General features: G+C 35.8%; 1 protein-coding gene across 2 annotated transcripts in view; it reads right to left on the reverse strand.

Annotated features, from left to right (window-relative positions):
• LRRC7 (leucine rich repeat containing 7) overlaps nt 1-17,121 on the reverse strand; it is a 391,349-nt gene that overhangs the window by 180,858 nt on the left and 193,370 nt on the right. For both annotated transcript variants that reach the window (XM_040627144.1, XM_008690729.2), the window contains exon 7: nt 380-443. In XM_040627144.1, coding sequence (XP_040483078.1) covers nt 380-443 — 64 coding nt within the window. The remainder of the gene's footprint in view (nt 1-379; nt 444-17,121) is intronic.

The following is a 17,121-nucleotide window of genomic DNA, read 5'->3' on the forward strand; positions in this document are numbered from 1 at the left end:
AACAACATAAAGGCTCTTTGAGCTCATTTCCATAAAGTTAACATGGCAACCTGTCAAATAAGGGTTAAATGAGATAACATATGTGACACACTGAACTTGGTGCCTGCTCATAGCTGGTGCTCAAAATTATCCATTCGCATCTGCTTACCTCCTCCTTTTCTCTCTCTCTCTCTTTCTTCTTTTTAGGGAATTTAATACTATCCAGTTCTCTGTGGTTTACTATATAGTCAAACAATCACTTTATTTCCCAGGTTTCATTTTGTTTTTATATTTAGAAACGAAAATGTGCACTTGGATAATTTAATACCTGGGGTAACAGAGACAAAAGAAACAATCTCCTGGGGTGTATTTATAAAGTTTTGAAAATGCATTCGCTTACCAGCTCACTGAATTCATTATTGCCTAGGTCAAGTCTTTCCAACTGGGCCAGTTTGTGCATTGACCTATAACAGATGGAGAAAAATACTATTGTGAGGCAGTCCATGACACATTGCTCCAAAAGACATTCCACCCACCCCCTGTCAGATTTACCTGGCTTTATAGTTCCCAGAAATGGGAATATTTTATAGATAGGAATAAACTGCAAATATATAACAATATATGCAAATTGCCACCTGCTTACCATATTTCCAAAAGCCAATCTATGGTCGGAATACAGAACTGGCTGCTTAACATAAATCTGGGAAGTTTGTTAAATATCTAAACCAGTAGGAAGTATAGGGTGGGTCCACAACACCTACATTTTTAAGAATCATCACAGATTTGGAAACCAATGGGTGAAATCAATTCTGAGCAAAGCATTTTAAAACTCCACAATATGGCTATAATTTCATCATCGATCTTGTCATTTTCTACTTCCCTAAATGAACTTTTGTTATAGACAGACTGTTGTATTCATTGTCTCCTAAAAATATTGGCTGGGCTACATCTCTGTAAAATGGTAAAACCTTGAACAAGAGTTGGTGCCAAAGGTAGAGGTACTCTGGCCTGTGAAACATGTAATCAGCACTTCTTAAGCCATTCTCAAGTACAGCATACCATGTAAGAAAAGACAGTGTTTTTCTGAGTTCCAAGTTTTATCTTCCCACTAAGCAGACTGCTATCCTTAAGGACTGACTATACAGAAATTCTGGAGGCATCATTGACTCAAATCTTGGAAATTTTAGTTCCTTATCTTTAAAATGGCTATGGTAATTATCTCTTAGCATTTTTTTTTGAACATTAAAATGCTACTAATCCAGACACTGTCAGGCACTCAGAAATGCAAAAATGTGTGTACCCTTTGTTCATTCAGCCACTGTTATATTGAAAGATTATGCGCCAGGCAATCTCCTGCGGTCTGGGGTATAGCAGTAAATAAAAGGGACAAAAACTCTTGCCCAAAGGGACTTTACATTGCACTGGCAGGAGAATTACAATAAATAACAATAAATAATTAAGTATAAATACTAAAATAATTAAGTATAATAAAATAATATATTAGAAGGTTATAAGTGCTATGGAGAAAACTTCAGCAGAAGAGGTAGATATGAAGAATGGATATAGGGGGATTGCAACTTTTAATAGGGAGATCCAGGCAAGGCCTTAACAAGAAAATGAAATTTGACCGAAGGCTTAAAGGAAATGAAAGAACATGCTAGTACATGGACTTTAGAGCAGGCACCTGTTGCTTGTTTAAAGACATCCTAGGAGACCGTGTGGCTAAAGCAGTGTGAGGGATGGGGGGAATAAAGAGATGATAATGAAGAGTTAGGTAATATGAGGTCTTATAGCCCAATGTTAAGATGTAGGCTTTGATTTTAACTAAGATGGTGGGTCACTAAAAGGTTTCGATCAAAGGTGTGACTGAAGTGACTTATTTTAAAAGGATATCTGTGATTGCAGGCTTGTAAATAGACTGAGAAGGACAAAAGTGGAAGGCAAGAGATCAAATAGTAGGCTAATGGAAGAAGCCAAATGAGAGGTAATGGTAGTTTGGAGCAGGGTGGTGGTAGTGAAGGTTGTGAGAAGTGGTTGGCTTCTGAACATATTTAAGATTAGAGTCAAATGTTTTGTTGCTGAAATATCTGTGGGGATTAAGAGAAAGTAGAGTCAAATATAACTGAAAGTATGTTTTGGTTTGAGCAACTACAAGGTTGAAGTTGTAATTGATGGATAAGGGAGACAGGGTAGAACAGGGTTTTGGGTAGATCAGAGATTTGGTTTTAAATGTTCTCCACCCCACCACCGTACCCTCCCCATATACAAAAAAGGTAAATATTCGAGGTGATGGATGTGTTAATTAACCAGATGGGAGGACTCCTTTCACAATACATGCATACGTCAAATAATCACCATATATACTTTGAATACCTTACATTTTATTTGTCCATTATACCTCAGTAAAATTGAAGAAAAAAAAAAAAAAGAAGTTGAATTTGAGATTTCTATTGTAAAGTCAACTAGAGATGTCAAGCAGGCAGTTATACACACAAGCCTAGAGTTTAGGGAAGAAGTCCGGGCAAGAGAGATAATTTGAGCATCAGCAAAGAGACAGCAGCAGGTCTCGAGAGTCTGAGATTACTAAGGGACTGAGTGTAGATGAGATAAGAATAGGTATAACATGACATGAGGATGAGACAACAAAGAAGACTGAGAAGTGACAAGGGACATTCGGAAAAAAACCAGAAGAGCGTGAAGACATGAGAATCAAGTAAAGAAAGTGTTTCAAGGTGAAGCAAGTGACAGATTGTGACACAGACTGCTGATAGATCTGAGAACTGACCACTTGATTTAACAACATGAAGATCGATAGTCACTCTGGGAAGATTAGTTTTCTGTTTTAAGCCTTTGCTAATGACATAAATATATTGATTTCTTATTATCTCTCAAGTTTTAGTGTTATCAAGATGAAAGGTATTATTCATATTAACAAGTAGCTCATAATCTTGAGAGATATAGCTAAGACTATGGGTAATTTTTACCCAGTGGAGTAAGTGTAATAGAAAATATATGTGTAGGTTTCCAAAAAGCACAGGGAAAGGTACTGAGGTACTTTCTCAGTGTTGGGAGGAAAAGGCTCCACTGACACTTCATTTTGGAGCATTAATCAGGCTATAGGATCAGAGGAGATGGCCTTTTTTTGGAGGAAATGTCAAAGGGGTGCGTTGAAAGAGTTCATGGACCATTTCCAGAACTGTGGATTAGTAAAAACAAAAAGAAAAATAGTAAGAAATAAGAAATAATATGTAGGCAATGGCCATATCATAATGTCATCCATGTCAAGCCAGGGAGTCTGAGTTTTAGCTTGAAGGCAATGGAAGCCTTTAGGTTGTAGATTGGAAAGATTTATCAGATATGTACGTTAGAAAGCTTGGAGCAGTGTGAGAAATGGGGAAAGGATGTGCTAGGAAAGAGAGCAAATAACACTGTCCTGACATGCATGTAGGCTATAACTGGGGCCAGAAATAAGACAAAGGCAGTATGAGTGGCACTGTGGGCCATGAGAGATGCTCTGGTGAAGACATAGCTTGGTAATGATGATGACTGATTGGGTGTGGGAGGTAAAGGACAGGAAGGAATTTAAAATAGTTTCTGGATTGAGTATCAGTGTGGGAATATTGGAATGGAATTAGAGAAAAATGTGTGTGTGTGTGAGAGAGAGAGAAAGGAGAGGGGGAGGAAGAGCCAAGAGCTCAGGTAAAGGTCTTGACTGGAAAAAAAAAACAAAAAACAACTAAAAAATAAATAAAGGATATTTTTTGTCTATTCCACCTGAAAATTATACCCCCCCTTTTTTTTAGCTCACATACCATTTCTTTTCTTTTTCATGATTTACTTGATATTTACCACTTGCTTCCTTGAACTGTGAGTTTTTTCATATGTATATGCCTCCTTTCTCCACTCAGATCTTTTTTTTTTTAAGATTTTATTTATTTATTTGACAGAGAGACAGCCAGCGAGAGAGGGAACACAAGCAGGGGGAGTGGGAGAGGAAGAAACAGGCTCCCACTGGAACAGGGAACCAGACGTGGGGCTTGATCCCAGGATCAAGACCTGAGCCGAAGGCAGACACTTAGCGACTGAGCCACCCAGGTGCCCCTCCATTCAGATCTTAAAATAATGTTTCAAGATGACCAGAAGGGCCTGTCTGGGACCACCAGTCCAAAGATGGTTTTGTAACTGTCGCCAGCATTTTAAGAAGAACATCAGCCTCACCTCTTGCCAAATCTATACCACTGATTCTAGGAAAGGGGACGGTAGTGGCTGGGCCCCATGAAAAGAGAATTCGATTTTCTTCTGAGCCTGGGAATATTGAGGAATGCCAAATTCTTGCAAATCTTGTTCCTCGACCACACAGCTCAATAAGCAAATGATGAACACCAAAGCCTTGAGAGCCAAGGTGAAGGACCAAGTGGCCAGCTATGCTAAGTGAATGAGAAATAATCAAAGGAGTAGCAGAGCCATAGGAATAGCATTTGACTTAACCATATAGCCTCAGGCAACAAATATTTCTAGTGAGAACCACCATGAGCTGAAGACCAGAGGCCTTTCCATGATTTTCTGGATTTATGAATTCTGTAGTTCTCACCGATCCCCAAGGAAAGTATCACATAAACCTGAGAATAAATTTTTTCCCCAGCCTTAGTGGTGGAGAACCAAGACAAAATTAATTTTATTAAATGAAGAAATGGGGATGTCTTTTACTTTAGTGTCCTAAAGCAGATTTTGTTAATTCTAGGATGTATCTTTTCTCTAGGCTAAATCTAGCGACTTCTTAAATCACCCCTAGTCTATTTCCAGGCTCCTAAACACTATGATTATCTTTATCAGTGTTTCTCTTCCAAAACAGGGCCAGGTCCAAATCTGGCACCTCTGCTTTTTGTAAGTAAAGCTTTATTCGAACAGAGCCCTGCCCATTTGTTAACATATTATCTATGGCTGTTTTTCACCACAACAGTGGAATTGAGTAGTTGAGACAGGGATCATATGGACCACAGAACCCAAAACATTTCCTATCTCAGAATTGAACACTATTCTCTAGATGTGGGTTGACCAAGACAATATACAAAGAAACTATTCTTTCTTATGTGTATCTGTGTAGTTTAAGTTTGGTTTCTTTTGTGTGAAGGAACAGATAGCCTCTATGAGACTGCTAAGCATTTTTCTCTTCCCATGCTAGTCTTAAGGCTACCGCTTCTGAAACCCCTGGTTCATAAATTCATACTTAGAAACCACATTTTAGAAGTATAACATAGCTTCCTACCATTCCTTTGCAATTCTTCTGAATGGGCAACATTTTTCCTTTTGTTTGTTCTGGAACAACAAAAAAAGCCTTCCCCATGAGGTTTTCTGAACTTTTCCTGAAGCTTATTTAAGTTCTGTTATGTAAAATAGCATTTCTTTTACCTTAATTTTATCTTATTTTATTTTTCTGACCCTCATTTCCATCAGTGTTTATTATTGTCACCGAAGTTTCCTTCCATCATTACATTCTTCTGTTTTCCAGTATTTTTCCAATATATGATTCCTTATACTTCATATTTTTAAAATTATTATATTTTTACTTCTGTTTTTTGAAGTTGTCATTCAATATTAGTTCTTACATTTTTCCACCTTTAAAATTGACTGCCTCTACCCACAAGATTTTAGGCAGTCCATAACACGGCCTACCTGCAGATTGTCCAACAAATGTTCCTTTTAGCCGACTGTATGTAATAGGTTTTAAATTTCATCAGGATATAAACAAGTAAGATGTAAGAAAAATAAAATAGAATCCATGGCATTTTGTGTTAGTAGTGTTCTTTGTGAGTACTCATTCGTTCACGTAAGTTCGTGCTTCTTACGGCAGGCACCTTGTGGGTATCGGATTTCTGCAGAGTTACAAAGATTTCTGGGATGCAGCACTTCTCAACTTGGCACTACTAACATTTTGGACAGGTAAATTCTTTGATATATGGGCCCACTGTGTGCATGGTAGAATGTTTAGCACATCCTACACAGTCTCTACTCAGAAAGATTTATTTTTTAAAAGAATAATTAGTTCACAGGGTGACAAGGGCTAAGGTAAAAACAGGTATAGATTGCCATACGAGCTCAGAGGAAGGAACATCTGACAGTTTAGTAATTAGGGAAAACTTTAAGAGGTGACATTTCATCTGGGTTTTGGAGAACTGTGCTATATAAACCATATATATTTACATATGTGAAAAGAAACAATGAAAATATTAAAAGAGTACATCTAAAGCTGAGATTCTTCTGAAATTGTAGCTTAAATGTACAAAATTAACATGTATCCTTGAAGGATATAAAAGATTTCGCCCGAAGTGAAGAAACTCTAAAAATTCCCATTGCAGTTTGTTGCAGGAAACATTGTTCTACCCTCATGGCTGCACCAGGGGACTTCTAGGATACAGCTATTTTGTTCATTGAGGGATGGTTAACAGCATATCAGAAGCACTCTCTGCAGTTTTCACAACCAGCATATTTCCACACATTGTCAAATGTTCCCTGCTTGGGTATGCAGGGTGAGGTTGGGGTGTGCGAATCATCTCTAGGTGAGATCCACCATGCTAGTGGAATAATTCAGGCCATTATCTCCTCTCTACTGATTAGTGGGAGGGTGAGCATCTTATCTCCATTTGTTTACTTCCTTACTTTACCCGTGGGTTCCCATGTGGGCTATCCTTATGCAGGTCACGCCATCCTGCTTGAGGGATACACTCATTTGTCTATGCTCCTTCCTTACCATAAGCACCTGTGGGTCTGGGGGGCTTATCTCTCCATCCCCACAGGGGAATCCAACTGATGTGATTACCCCTTACAAATCTGGCCTTGAAGATATGATTGCCACCATAGGTGAGGGAGAAAATGTTAGGACTTTGTCACAAATTTGGGCCACATTCTTTACCAGTAATGCTGACAATTTGATCTTTATCTGCTTGAATCAGATATCTTGCTGATTATTTAGATTCATTTGTAAGTTCACCTAATAATTTAAAGGTGCAAGTTCCAATGTAATTGGTTGTATTAAATAATGTTTACCAAGCTAAGGTCATATTATATATATAAAAATTACAGAAATGTATACAATTTCTATGACTGTTACTTTCATCATTGCTGTTTCTCTTGACTTGTAATGTTCTTCCCCTAAATCTTCCAAAAGCTGTTTGCTCTTCCTCAACTCTGCTGATTCGTTTTCTCCTCAGAATAGTCCATTCCCCATTACCCAAAATAAAATCTCCTTTGCACCTTCACCTTATATGTTATTTTTCTGTTTCATTTTATTCTTAACTTACCACTGAAAATATTTATTATTTAATTAAATACTTTAAATGCTTAATACTGAAAATTAAAATCTTTTTTGTTTGCTTACTAATTATTTTTTCCCTGCTAGATTAAAACTCCATGAAAGCAAGTAACTTGTCAGTCTTATTCACAGCATAAATAGCTTTTCAATCGTGTTGTTTAATGAAGACATTCACCCATGCATGAATGAATGATTCTTTATCAGTGAGAAGTCTGAATTCTAGAATATTTACAAAGACAAACCGCTCAATTTTTATCAGGTATCTACAATTAATTAACAGTTGCCAAGGAAGCAGCTACAATTAATTAACAGTTGCCAAGGAGATATCCTGATAGGTCTGTTTCAATAAATACTGTAATGAACATACATTAGCTCATTTATTATGAACTATGCATGGTGATAAAAGCAGATAAAGCTGAGGTTCACTGGTCTCTGGATATCTAAATCTTGTGTTAAGTTGGCCTAATGACATTTCTAATAATAAGTTTTCTTGAAATTCAAATTGAAATTCAAAAAATATTCTGTGAAATGTTTAGGTAAGTTTTTCACAGTTTTGAATATCAAACATAACAACAAAACTGTAAATGTGGAGTCACTGAGGGCGTGGAAGCTGGATTCAGACTACTTGGGTCTGAATCCTAATTCTATCACTCACTAGCTGTTTGATTTTGAACAAATTAAAGCACATCTTTGCACCTCAGTTCTCTCATCTGTATGTGGAATGATAATAAGAGTCCCTACTTCATAGAGTTGTGATGATTAAAATAGCTACTGTAGGAAAAGCACATAGATAGTGCCTGATATGTGGTAAATGCTCTATAAGATTTGGCTATTAAAATAGGGAAGGCTTTCAGAGTTGGAAATAAGAGATTTTCTAGGTCAGAGTTTCCTAAAGTTTTCTTAAGGATTTATAGATGTTGCATGATTTTAACAAGTTTTCCGATGGCCAGTACATTTTGGCAAAGCTTGCTAAAAATGTTAAATGGAGTATGTCTTGAAATCTGGGATTGTGATACCTCCAGGGTTTTTTTAAATAATTCTAGTAAAATTAATGGACAGTCTTATATTAGCTTCAGGTATACAATACAGTGATTCAACAATTCTACACATTAATCTATGCTAATCGTAAGTGTGCTCTTAATCCCCTTCCCCTATTTCACCCATCCCAAACCACTCTCCTCCACCTTTCCTCTGGTAACCACTGGTTTGTTCTGTACATTTAAGAGTCTTTGTTTGCCTCTTTTTTTCCTTTATTTTTTAAATTCCACATATGAGTGAAATAATATGGTATTTGTCTTTCTCCAACTGATTTATTTCACTGATACCTCCAGCTTTGTTCTTCCTTTTTAAGATTGTTTTGGTTATTTGAGGTCTTTTGTGCTTCCATACAAAGTTTAAGATCATTTGTTCCAGTTCTGTGAAAAATCCTATTGGTATTCTCATAGGGATTGAATTAAATCTGTAGATTACTTTGGGCAGTATGGACATTGTAACAACATTTGTTCTCCCAATCCATGAGCATAGAATATCCTTCCATTTGTTTATGTCATCTTCAATTTCTCTCATCAATGTTTTTACAGTTTTCAGTGTACAGATCTTTCACTTCCTTGGTTAAGTTTATCCCCAGGTATTTTATTATTTTGGTGCAACTGTAAATAGGATTGTTTTCTTAATTTCTCTTTCTGTTACTTCATTATAGTGTAGAGAAATGCAACAGATTTCTGTATATTGTTTTTGTATCCTGTGTCTTTCCTGAAATCATTTATCAATTCTAGTAGTTTTTTGGAGACTTTAGGGTTTCCTATATGTTATATCATGTCATCTGCAAATAGTGAAAGTTTTACATCTTACTGGTGGTACTTCTCAGGTGAAATGTACAAAGTTTCATTGTGATTCTCTAACAGATGCAACTAATTTGGACTTTTTCCTGTCTAGGTAACCAAGGGACATTTGCTTTTTTCTTTCCAACAGGACATTTCTCAGACTACCACTTTGAGTAACTTCTTTTTGCAGATGATGAAATTGAATTCTTGTCCATGAAAACACAGGCTTAGACATATTTAAATTACTTATTTGAATATTTAAATGTGATCAGATCATCCTTATTTGTCTGCTTGAAATTCTGACCTGTTAGGCTCTGTACCTCAGCTTCCAATATTCACTTGAGGCTCTCCTTCCATTTATGACTATTTCGGATATAGTTCTCTGGCCTGACTTTCACATTTCCTTTAAAGACCATGTTGTTTCTTGCCATTTGACCTTATGCACCATAACCTCAGTAAAGGGAAATGCTCACTTCTTACTAGAGGAGAATTGGTGACTTATTCAAGGTCACATAAACAGTTAGGAAAAAGGCCGACTAAGAATGATAGAGTCATTCTTTTCCCAGCACTGGCCAGCCATCTATATCTGGCCTGAAATGTTTGGATTGACCATTGTTTAAATATGAATGTTTTTATGAAAAGCATGTGCTCTATAGCTCACCATAATCTATGCCAGGGGCCAGCAAACTTTTTCTGTAGAGGGCCAGGTTGGAAGTGTTTCAGATTCTGCAGTCCATATGATCTCTGTTTCAACTACTCAGTTCTGCCATTGTAGTGCAAAAGTAGCCACAGATAATATGTTAACAAATGGACATGGCTTTGTTTCAATAAAGCTTTATTTACAAAAAACAAGGATGCCAGATTTGGACCATAAGCCACAGTTTCCCAACCCCTGGTCTACATCACTCTTTAAAATCTCACATCTAGATGGCTTCATGGGTTTACAATTTAATCCTGGTCCCTAAAAACAGTGAAGATTTCAAACCCTTGAATATAGATATGATAGGTAAATTAAGAACTGAGAATATTAAGGAATTTCTACTAGATAACTATTTACATTAATTAACTATTTGAAATTCTCATTTCTTAGGGTACATGCTATTGGAATCCAGGGACATTTGTTCTTAATACTGTCATTTTGGTTGTATTTATGAAAATTAAATCCTTACCAGAATGTTATTACTTTACAGAATTTACCTAATTGCAAATCTGGAAAAAGATTCCAATTGGAATTCCAATGATGGAAAATAATGCAATATCTTGGTGCATCTGCATACAATGTATGGTTTTCTTTTTATCAGATGCAGAGGTTTTATTTATTTAAATGTACAATTACCCCTGAAGCTACATAAAGTTGGCAGGACTATTATTTTCCCATAATTTCCCAGTGTAGTAACTTAAGTTTGCTGACTCTCATAGAATTCTGCCAATTTTTGGCATGGGTTTACGCGTTCCAGCTTTTAACTTGTCTTTCAAATGTGCTCAAACACTCTCTCTAATTAGTGGCTATTCATGGCACAAGGAGAGGAAACTGCTCTCAGTTGTTAATGTCCAATATTTCTCTCTTATTGAAACTTAGGGAAAGAAAATAATACCTTTATACTTTGCTTAACCTGTGTCTTATGTTTAAAGACCATTTGTATTTTATAATTTAGACCTGCGAAGTTTGCCACGTTATCATGTTCTTCCCTTGTTAATGATTTCTTTTTAAATGATCCTTATACTATAAATTTTTGAAAAAAAAAATCATTCTTACAGCATAGGTAATAAACATTAGAAGGCCCAGGAACTGACATTCTTTAGAAATGCAACTATGGGCACAACTTATTTTGAAGAAAGAGAAACTTATTATCTTTACAAACCGGGAAAAATTAAAATACAGGGTCTGATGGCAGATAAAACATAACTTCTATGATCAAATGTTTTATATAAAAATTCTGCCTTAATTATTACTATACCTTAAACCAATGTCACAGCTACAATTTTTATTGCTTCCCATCATTTCAACTTCCTCCTAAGAATGAGAACAACAAAATGCTAAACAGGCTTCCTGGAATCTTCCAGATGGATATGTAGCCAAACTAAACATCTATTACTTTGTCAAAGAATATTGGGAAGACAATTTTTTAGACAGGTTTGTTAATGCTTCTCATTTAGGATATTCTTCCCTGCAGTATTTAAATTAGTAGAATAAACATTTAAAATATGTAATTTATATAACGCTGTCACATATTTCAAGCAATTCCTTTGAAAATACATTTTCCTTTTAAACATTCAACATTTAAAGGTTTATGTTGATTTTATGATGTCATATTGGAAAAATTCTCTTTCTTGTAATTACTTATCTCTATTTTAGTGCAGAACATGAAAGAAAGATTCTGTATGAAGAAATAAACTCTCAAGTGATCTCTCAAGAATACTTCTAGTTTATACAGTAAGGTATACTTGTCCAATGAAGTAGATTACAGTGAAAAATAGAACTATAAGGACAGCAACTAGCTATACAGGACAAACTCTGCACTGCTCTTTTCAATGAAAAGTCTGCTTAGGTAAAGGAGAAGCCCACATTTCATTCTTCCTTCTCTTTACAGTCTACTTGGGTTTATAACCAGAACTAATCATTCATTCACTCTTTACATGAATTTTCCCACTGGCCAAAAATTATTGTGCATTCCTAACTCATGACAATGCAGAAAGATGTAATTATACTCGTAAGGCTTTTCGAGCTCTTTGTGGTGAGGAAAAGTGCCATATAAGCAAGAACTGTGACAATTATCTCTGTGGATGGCTACCTGCTGGAACTGACACTCCTAGTTTGCACTGCAGCAAAACGTTATGAAGAACAGAATCAGCTATGAGGATGCTCATTTTCACTACCATATATTGCAACCTACATTGTATGGTTATGAAGAGATTTTGAATGCTACTGAAAAACTATTTAGGCAGGTTTAAGCTATTTTAAAACTCTTATAGTTAACTGAGCAGGGACAAACGACAAGTTCCTCTCCTAAGCGATTTCTTTAACACACACACACACAAACACACACGATCCAGGCTCATAGTTTCTTGGCTATACTTCATAGAAAAATTTATCACTGGTTACACTGGGCTTTCTAAATATTAATTCATGTACCTTTACATAAATTTGGCCTTAGATTATTGATACCCTGTTGTATACTATGATGGATGCAACCCTGTCAGTAAGGTGTCAGAGAATTTGAACTTTAGAGGATAAAAGCCTTTGAAAATAATCTGCCACATTAGCCATGGCTGGCCATTGCTCCCAGACAACTGTCATTTCCCACCCCTTTCTTCCTTGCCAGCAGTATCTGCTCTGCACCAGACACTGAAAATGACAGAGGCACACCTCCTTTGAAGCTAGGACATGAATGCATGACTCAGTTTTGGCCAGTAGATCAGAAAAAGGAGGAGGAGAGATTCTGGGACTGACTGCTGAGGGAGATTCTGAGAAAAAATTTCCTCCTTGATTTAAGAGAGAGAGAGAGAGAAAGAGAGAGAGAGAGAGAGAGAGAGGGAGAGAGACATGGGACTTTTTTTCCCCTGTCCCCTTTATTCCTCTTTTTCCATGGTTGGATAAGAATGTGATGTCTAGAGCTGCAGCAGACACTGTGCAACCATCTGAGGGAACAAGTCCAAGGAAGAAAGCCAGTGTGCTGGGGAGAGCAGCATAGAAAAATGCAAAAAGCCCAGGCCTTTGATAAAATCATTGTTACTGAAACCAACTTCGGAACTGCTTACCTTGAGACTTTGTTATGAGCAACGATGTACCTACTATTCAAGGAGTCACTTTTACTCAGAATTCTGTTTCTTATAGCCCAAAGTATACTTTCTCCTACACTCATTCTATCTTTCTAGTGTTTGGGGATCATGAGATAAAGTACATTTTAAATAATTTTGAAAGAAATAGAAAATATAAAGGAAAATATTTACATGGTTTTACATGTTGATCATGTTTTAAAAAAACATTTCTACAAATCATGTAGGGTTTAGGGTAGTTGATGTTTTCCTTCCTTCATTTGACCTCCATGTTCCGGTTTTCCATTTTGACAATTTCATTTTCATAAAGTATTCTGTGTATTGTGGTGTGATTTCAGATGTTTATAATTTCTGCTTTTCAGAAGCCATGACTGTAATTCTACATATATTCTTTTCTTTTACTTTTTATTACTTTATAGTTTTAGGACTCAGGTAAAGATGTTAATATTTTTCAAGTCTGTATTCCTCTTCTTTTTTATATTTATTATATCTTCAAAGAAAATTACTCCATAAATCATTTTCTCTAAGTTCAATTTCTCCTTAAAATAATAGGTGCCTCAGACTCAACTAGATATTTCTTCCTTGTGAAGTTATTGCTAGATAACTTCCTTTATCATTTGAATGCTAAAACATACATTAGTGGTATATTTTTTGGTAGTGTCTATCAATACACAGAAATAAAATTTTAAAAAATAAAATAAAATAAAAAATCATATTTTATTTGATAATTTATTTAATAATTGGAATCATTTAAAATAGCAATTTGAGAACAAATTTCAGTTAGGATGACTTTCTGGTTGGCCTTCACCAGGACTAATTTTTTCCCCCATGGATATAACTTGACGCAAAGATTATCATCCTAAGATATGATTATAATAACCAGCACTTAGAAGTTGTGAAATAAAATATAATGGGATACCTATCGAAATAATGGACTATACACTAGAAATAACAATGGGTAAGAATCTATTCTAAATGATACCACTGTGAAATGTGTCTCATAATGGAAACTCATTTCAATCAAAGAACTGTAAAAGACACTGAAATCTAATTGCATTACTTCTTTTGGTTAATTATACTTATATAAAATAAATCTAAATCTTGCTTTGAAATAGTCATAAGTTCAACCATTGCTTCTCCACATACTCTCAATAAAAATTATATTTCTGAACCTGAATTTTACTGAGGAAAGATTAACTTTTGGTCAACATGACAAAACACTTAGCTAACTGTCCAAAGAGGAAGAAAGGACTAATTCTTCATATCATTGTTATCATTGTAGACAGAGTAAGTTCATTATCTAAACGCTTTACTTTTGTACTACACTGATACTTCACTTTATAAATTTTCTGTAAATTAAACTTTTAAATTCATTAAGCAAATAATTATTTCTTCAGTGTAACAAACTTCTGCTGAGCACATATCAGATCCTAGGCTAAGGGCTGGGGCTTGTACCTCACAACCCAATGGAATGATCATGAAAGCTTACAATTATTCATGTTAGTTATGTTATTATAAGCTACGTTACTAGTTACACCATCAGTTACAATTAGCTACATTATTATTAAAATAATAATGAATACTGTGAGTTTTTTTATTATGTGTGTGACAGTGACTCGAGGATTATCAGAACAAACACAATCACTGCGCTGAAGGAGCTTACATTCTCTCAGAAAATTCAGAAGTTAAATGACTATGAAATTAATATATTAATTTATTAAGCCTGGGATTCATGCTACCCAGAAGATGTCAGAATGCTATGGGAACTTGGAATTCAGGACCCAAACTAGAGATAACTTCATGTCAGGTAATATTGGAATTGGGGTTTAAGAGAAGAAGATTTTGCCAGATGGAGAAGGCAGAAAGGAAATTAAAAGCAAAGAAGATGATGCTGGTATCAGTCAGTATAAACCTAGGTGTTTAAAGTATTAGACATACTCTGAAATAGCAAAGTATTTTCTCAATAAAATTCTTTGCAACATGGAGGGGATCAGAGGAGTTCTTTGTTTCCTTTACATTAATGCCCAAAGAAGAGACAGAAAGTTCTTTCTCAAGAGCAATTCACTCATGGACGAGACTGGTCCAGAGAATTATTCCCCTGTCAGGCCACATTAGGCTATGTTCCAAGGGTCAAACCATACTAGATCTTCCCACTGTGAGCAGCACCTCATTCTTAGAGGAAACAGCAGAGCCAAAATAAGAAGATGGAACCTATTTTCCCTATAAAGAAAAAAAGGACCCAGTGTCCCAATAAAGCAATGATAGAAAGAATTTGCCTCTTACTTCTGTTTCCTATTTTGATGAATGTTACCACTATCCTCCCGGTAGCCTAAAATGGAAACTTGGAAGCCATTCAAAACATTTTTTCCTCCATCACTGTCCGTATTAGTCAATTACAACCACTTGTTTATTCTACCTCCATTGTATGTCCTGAATGTTCTCTGCCTGACTCAGAGATGACTTCCGATCAGATAATACTGGAATTAGGATTTAACAGATAAACAGTCTCCAAGCTCCTCTCACCTCTTTCTTTTAATTTCTTCTTAGTTAGGCGCTTCTTCCTGTTTTAGGGTAGCCTCTTTTACTTCCTGCACTATGATAATCCAGGTCTTTGTAACAGCCTTTTCACTAGTCTACCTGCCTCCACTTTCAGCTCCTTCTAATCCATACTTATTACTGGTACCAGAGTAATCCCTAAAACAATTTGGTGATGTCATACCTCTGGGCTCAGAAATCAAATTATTTTAGGTATAGGTCTAAGTTCCTTGACACTGAGTTCAAGGAGACTTACACAGTTGACCTTTGAACAACATGGGTGTGAACTGTCCTGGCACACTTATATGTGGATTTTTTTTTTTTTATAAATACAGTACATCACTATAAATGTATTTTCTCTTTCTTAGGATTTTCTTAATCACATTTTCTTCTCTCTAGCTTACTTTATTGTAAGGCTACAATGTACGTACAAAATACATGTTAACTAACTATTTATGCTATCAGTAAGGCTTCCAGTGAACAACAGGCTATTGGTAGGTAAGTTTTTGGGCAATCAAAAGCTATATGAAGATTTTCAATACTTGGGGTGTTGGTGATCCAAACCTGTACCTTGTAATTTGACACCGGCTTGCCTTTCTGGCTTATACATATTATAATCCATAGCCATAATAAGCCATTTATAGCATTCTAAAAGTTAAGTCTTCTAATGGAGCCATTCTCTGGTAGATTGTGCTTTGGATGTCATGAGACTCAATTTGGCCCTTTAATGTATCTCAGAGGACTCCTCAGATTACAAAAAATACAATGGGGAATAATTGCATTTTACAAAGAGCAATTTTTAGAGAAAGTATTTGTTATGATTTCACTTCTTGAAAGAATATTGTTATTAAAAAACTGTCATAATTTTTATAGATTACAAACAAGGAACCCAAAGCTTTTGGTTTGTATGCAGCTCATACGAAGTAGCTCATGTGAAGCCACCAATAGAAAATAATCTTTACAAGTCTATGTAAGGGACATAATGCAATATGATGACTTTAGTTAACAGTGCTCTATGATACATATGCAAGTCGTTAAAGGAGTAAATCCTAAAAGTTCTCATTACCCAGGAAAACAGTTTTCTTTCTTTTTCTTTTTATTGTTTCCATATTAGATGACGCATGCTAACTAAACTCATTGCGGTAATCATTTCATGATAGATGCAAGTCAAACCATTATTCTAGACTCCTTAGACTTACACAGTGATGAATGTCAATTATATCTCAATACAACTGGAATAAAACTAAAGAAAAAGAGCTTGTTATAAATACGAATCATACTATATTTGAATAAAAGGAAAATAAACTTTAAAAATCTACGTAAAGAAATTTGTCCTAGAACATCAACGAAATAGTAGGTAGAGTCTGTCAGAGCTCCCCCTCTCTTTGCCATGTGGGGACACAGCAAGAAGGAGGCACCTGCGAGTCAGGAAGAGGGACCTCTCTGGAAACAAAGAATCAGCCAGCACCTTGATCTCGGACCTCCCAGCTTCTGGAACTATGAGAAATAAATCCCTGCTGTTTAAGCCACCCTGTCTACGGTATTTTGTTACAGCAACCCAAGCTGACTAATACAATACCTAATAGTTGGAAATTGTAGGCTTGAGTAATTTTTTAATTCGCAGCCCAGCATCTGGTGTTTTGGTAATTGCTGCTTGAAGAGTCCTGGTAGGAGGCAAAGCTTACCTACTGAGAAAGG

This window comes from Ursus maritimus, unplaced genomic scaffold, assembly GCF_017311325.1.
Source record: "Ursus maritimus isolate PB19 unplaced genomic scaffold, ASM1731132v1 scaffold_12, whole genome shotgun sequence".
Classification (NCBI taxonomy): Eukaryota; Metazoa; Chordata; class Mammalia; order Carnivora; family Ursidae; genus Ursus; species Ursus maritimus.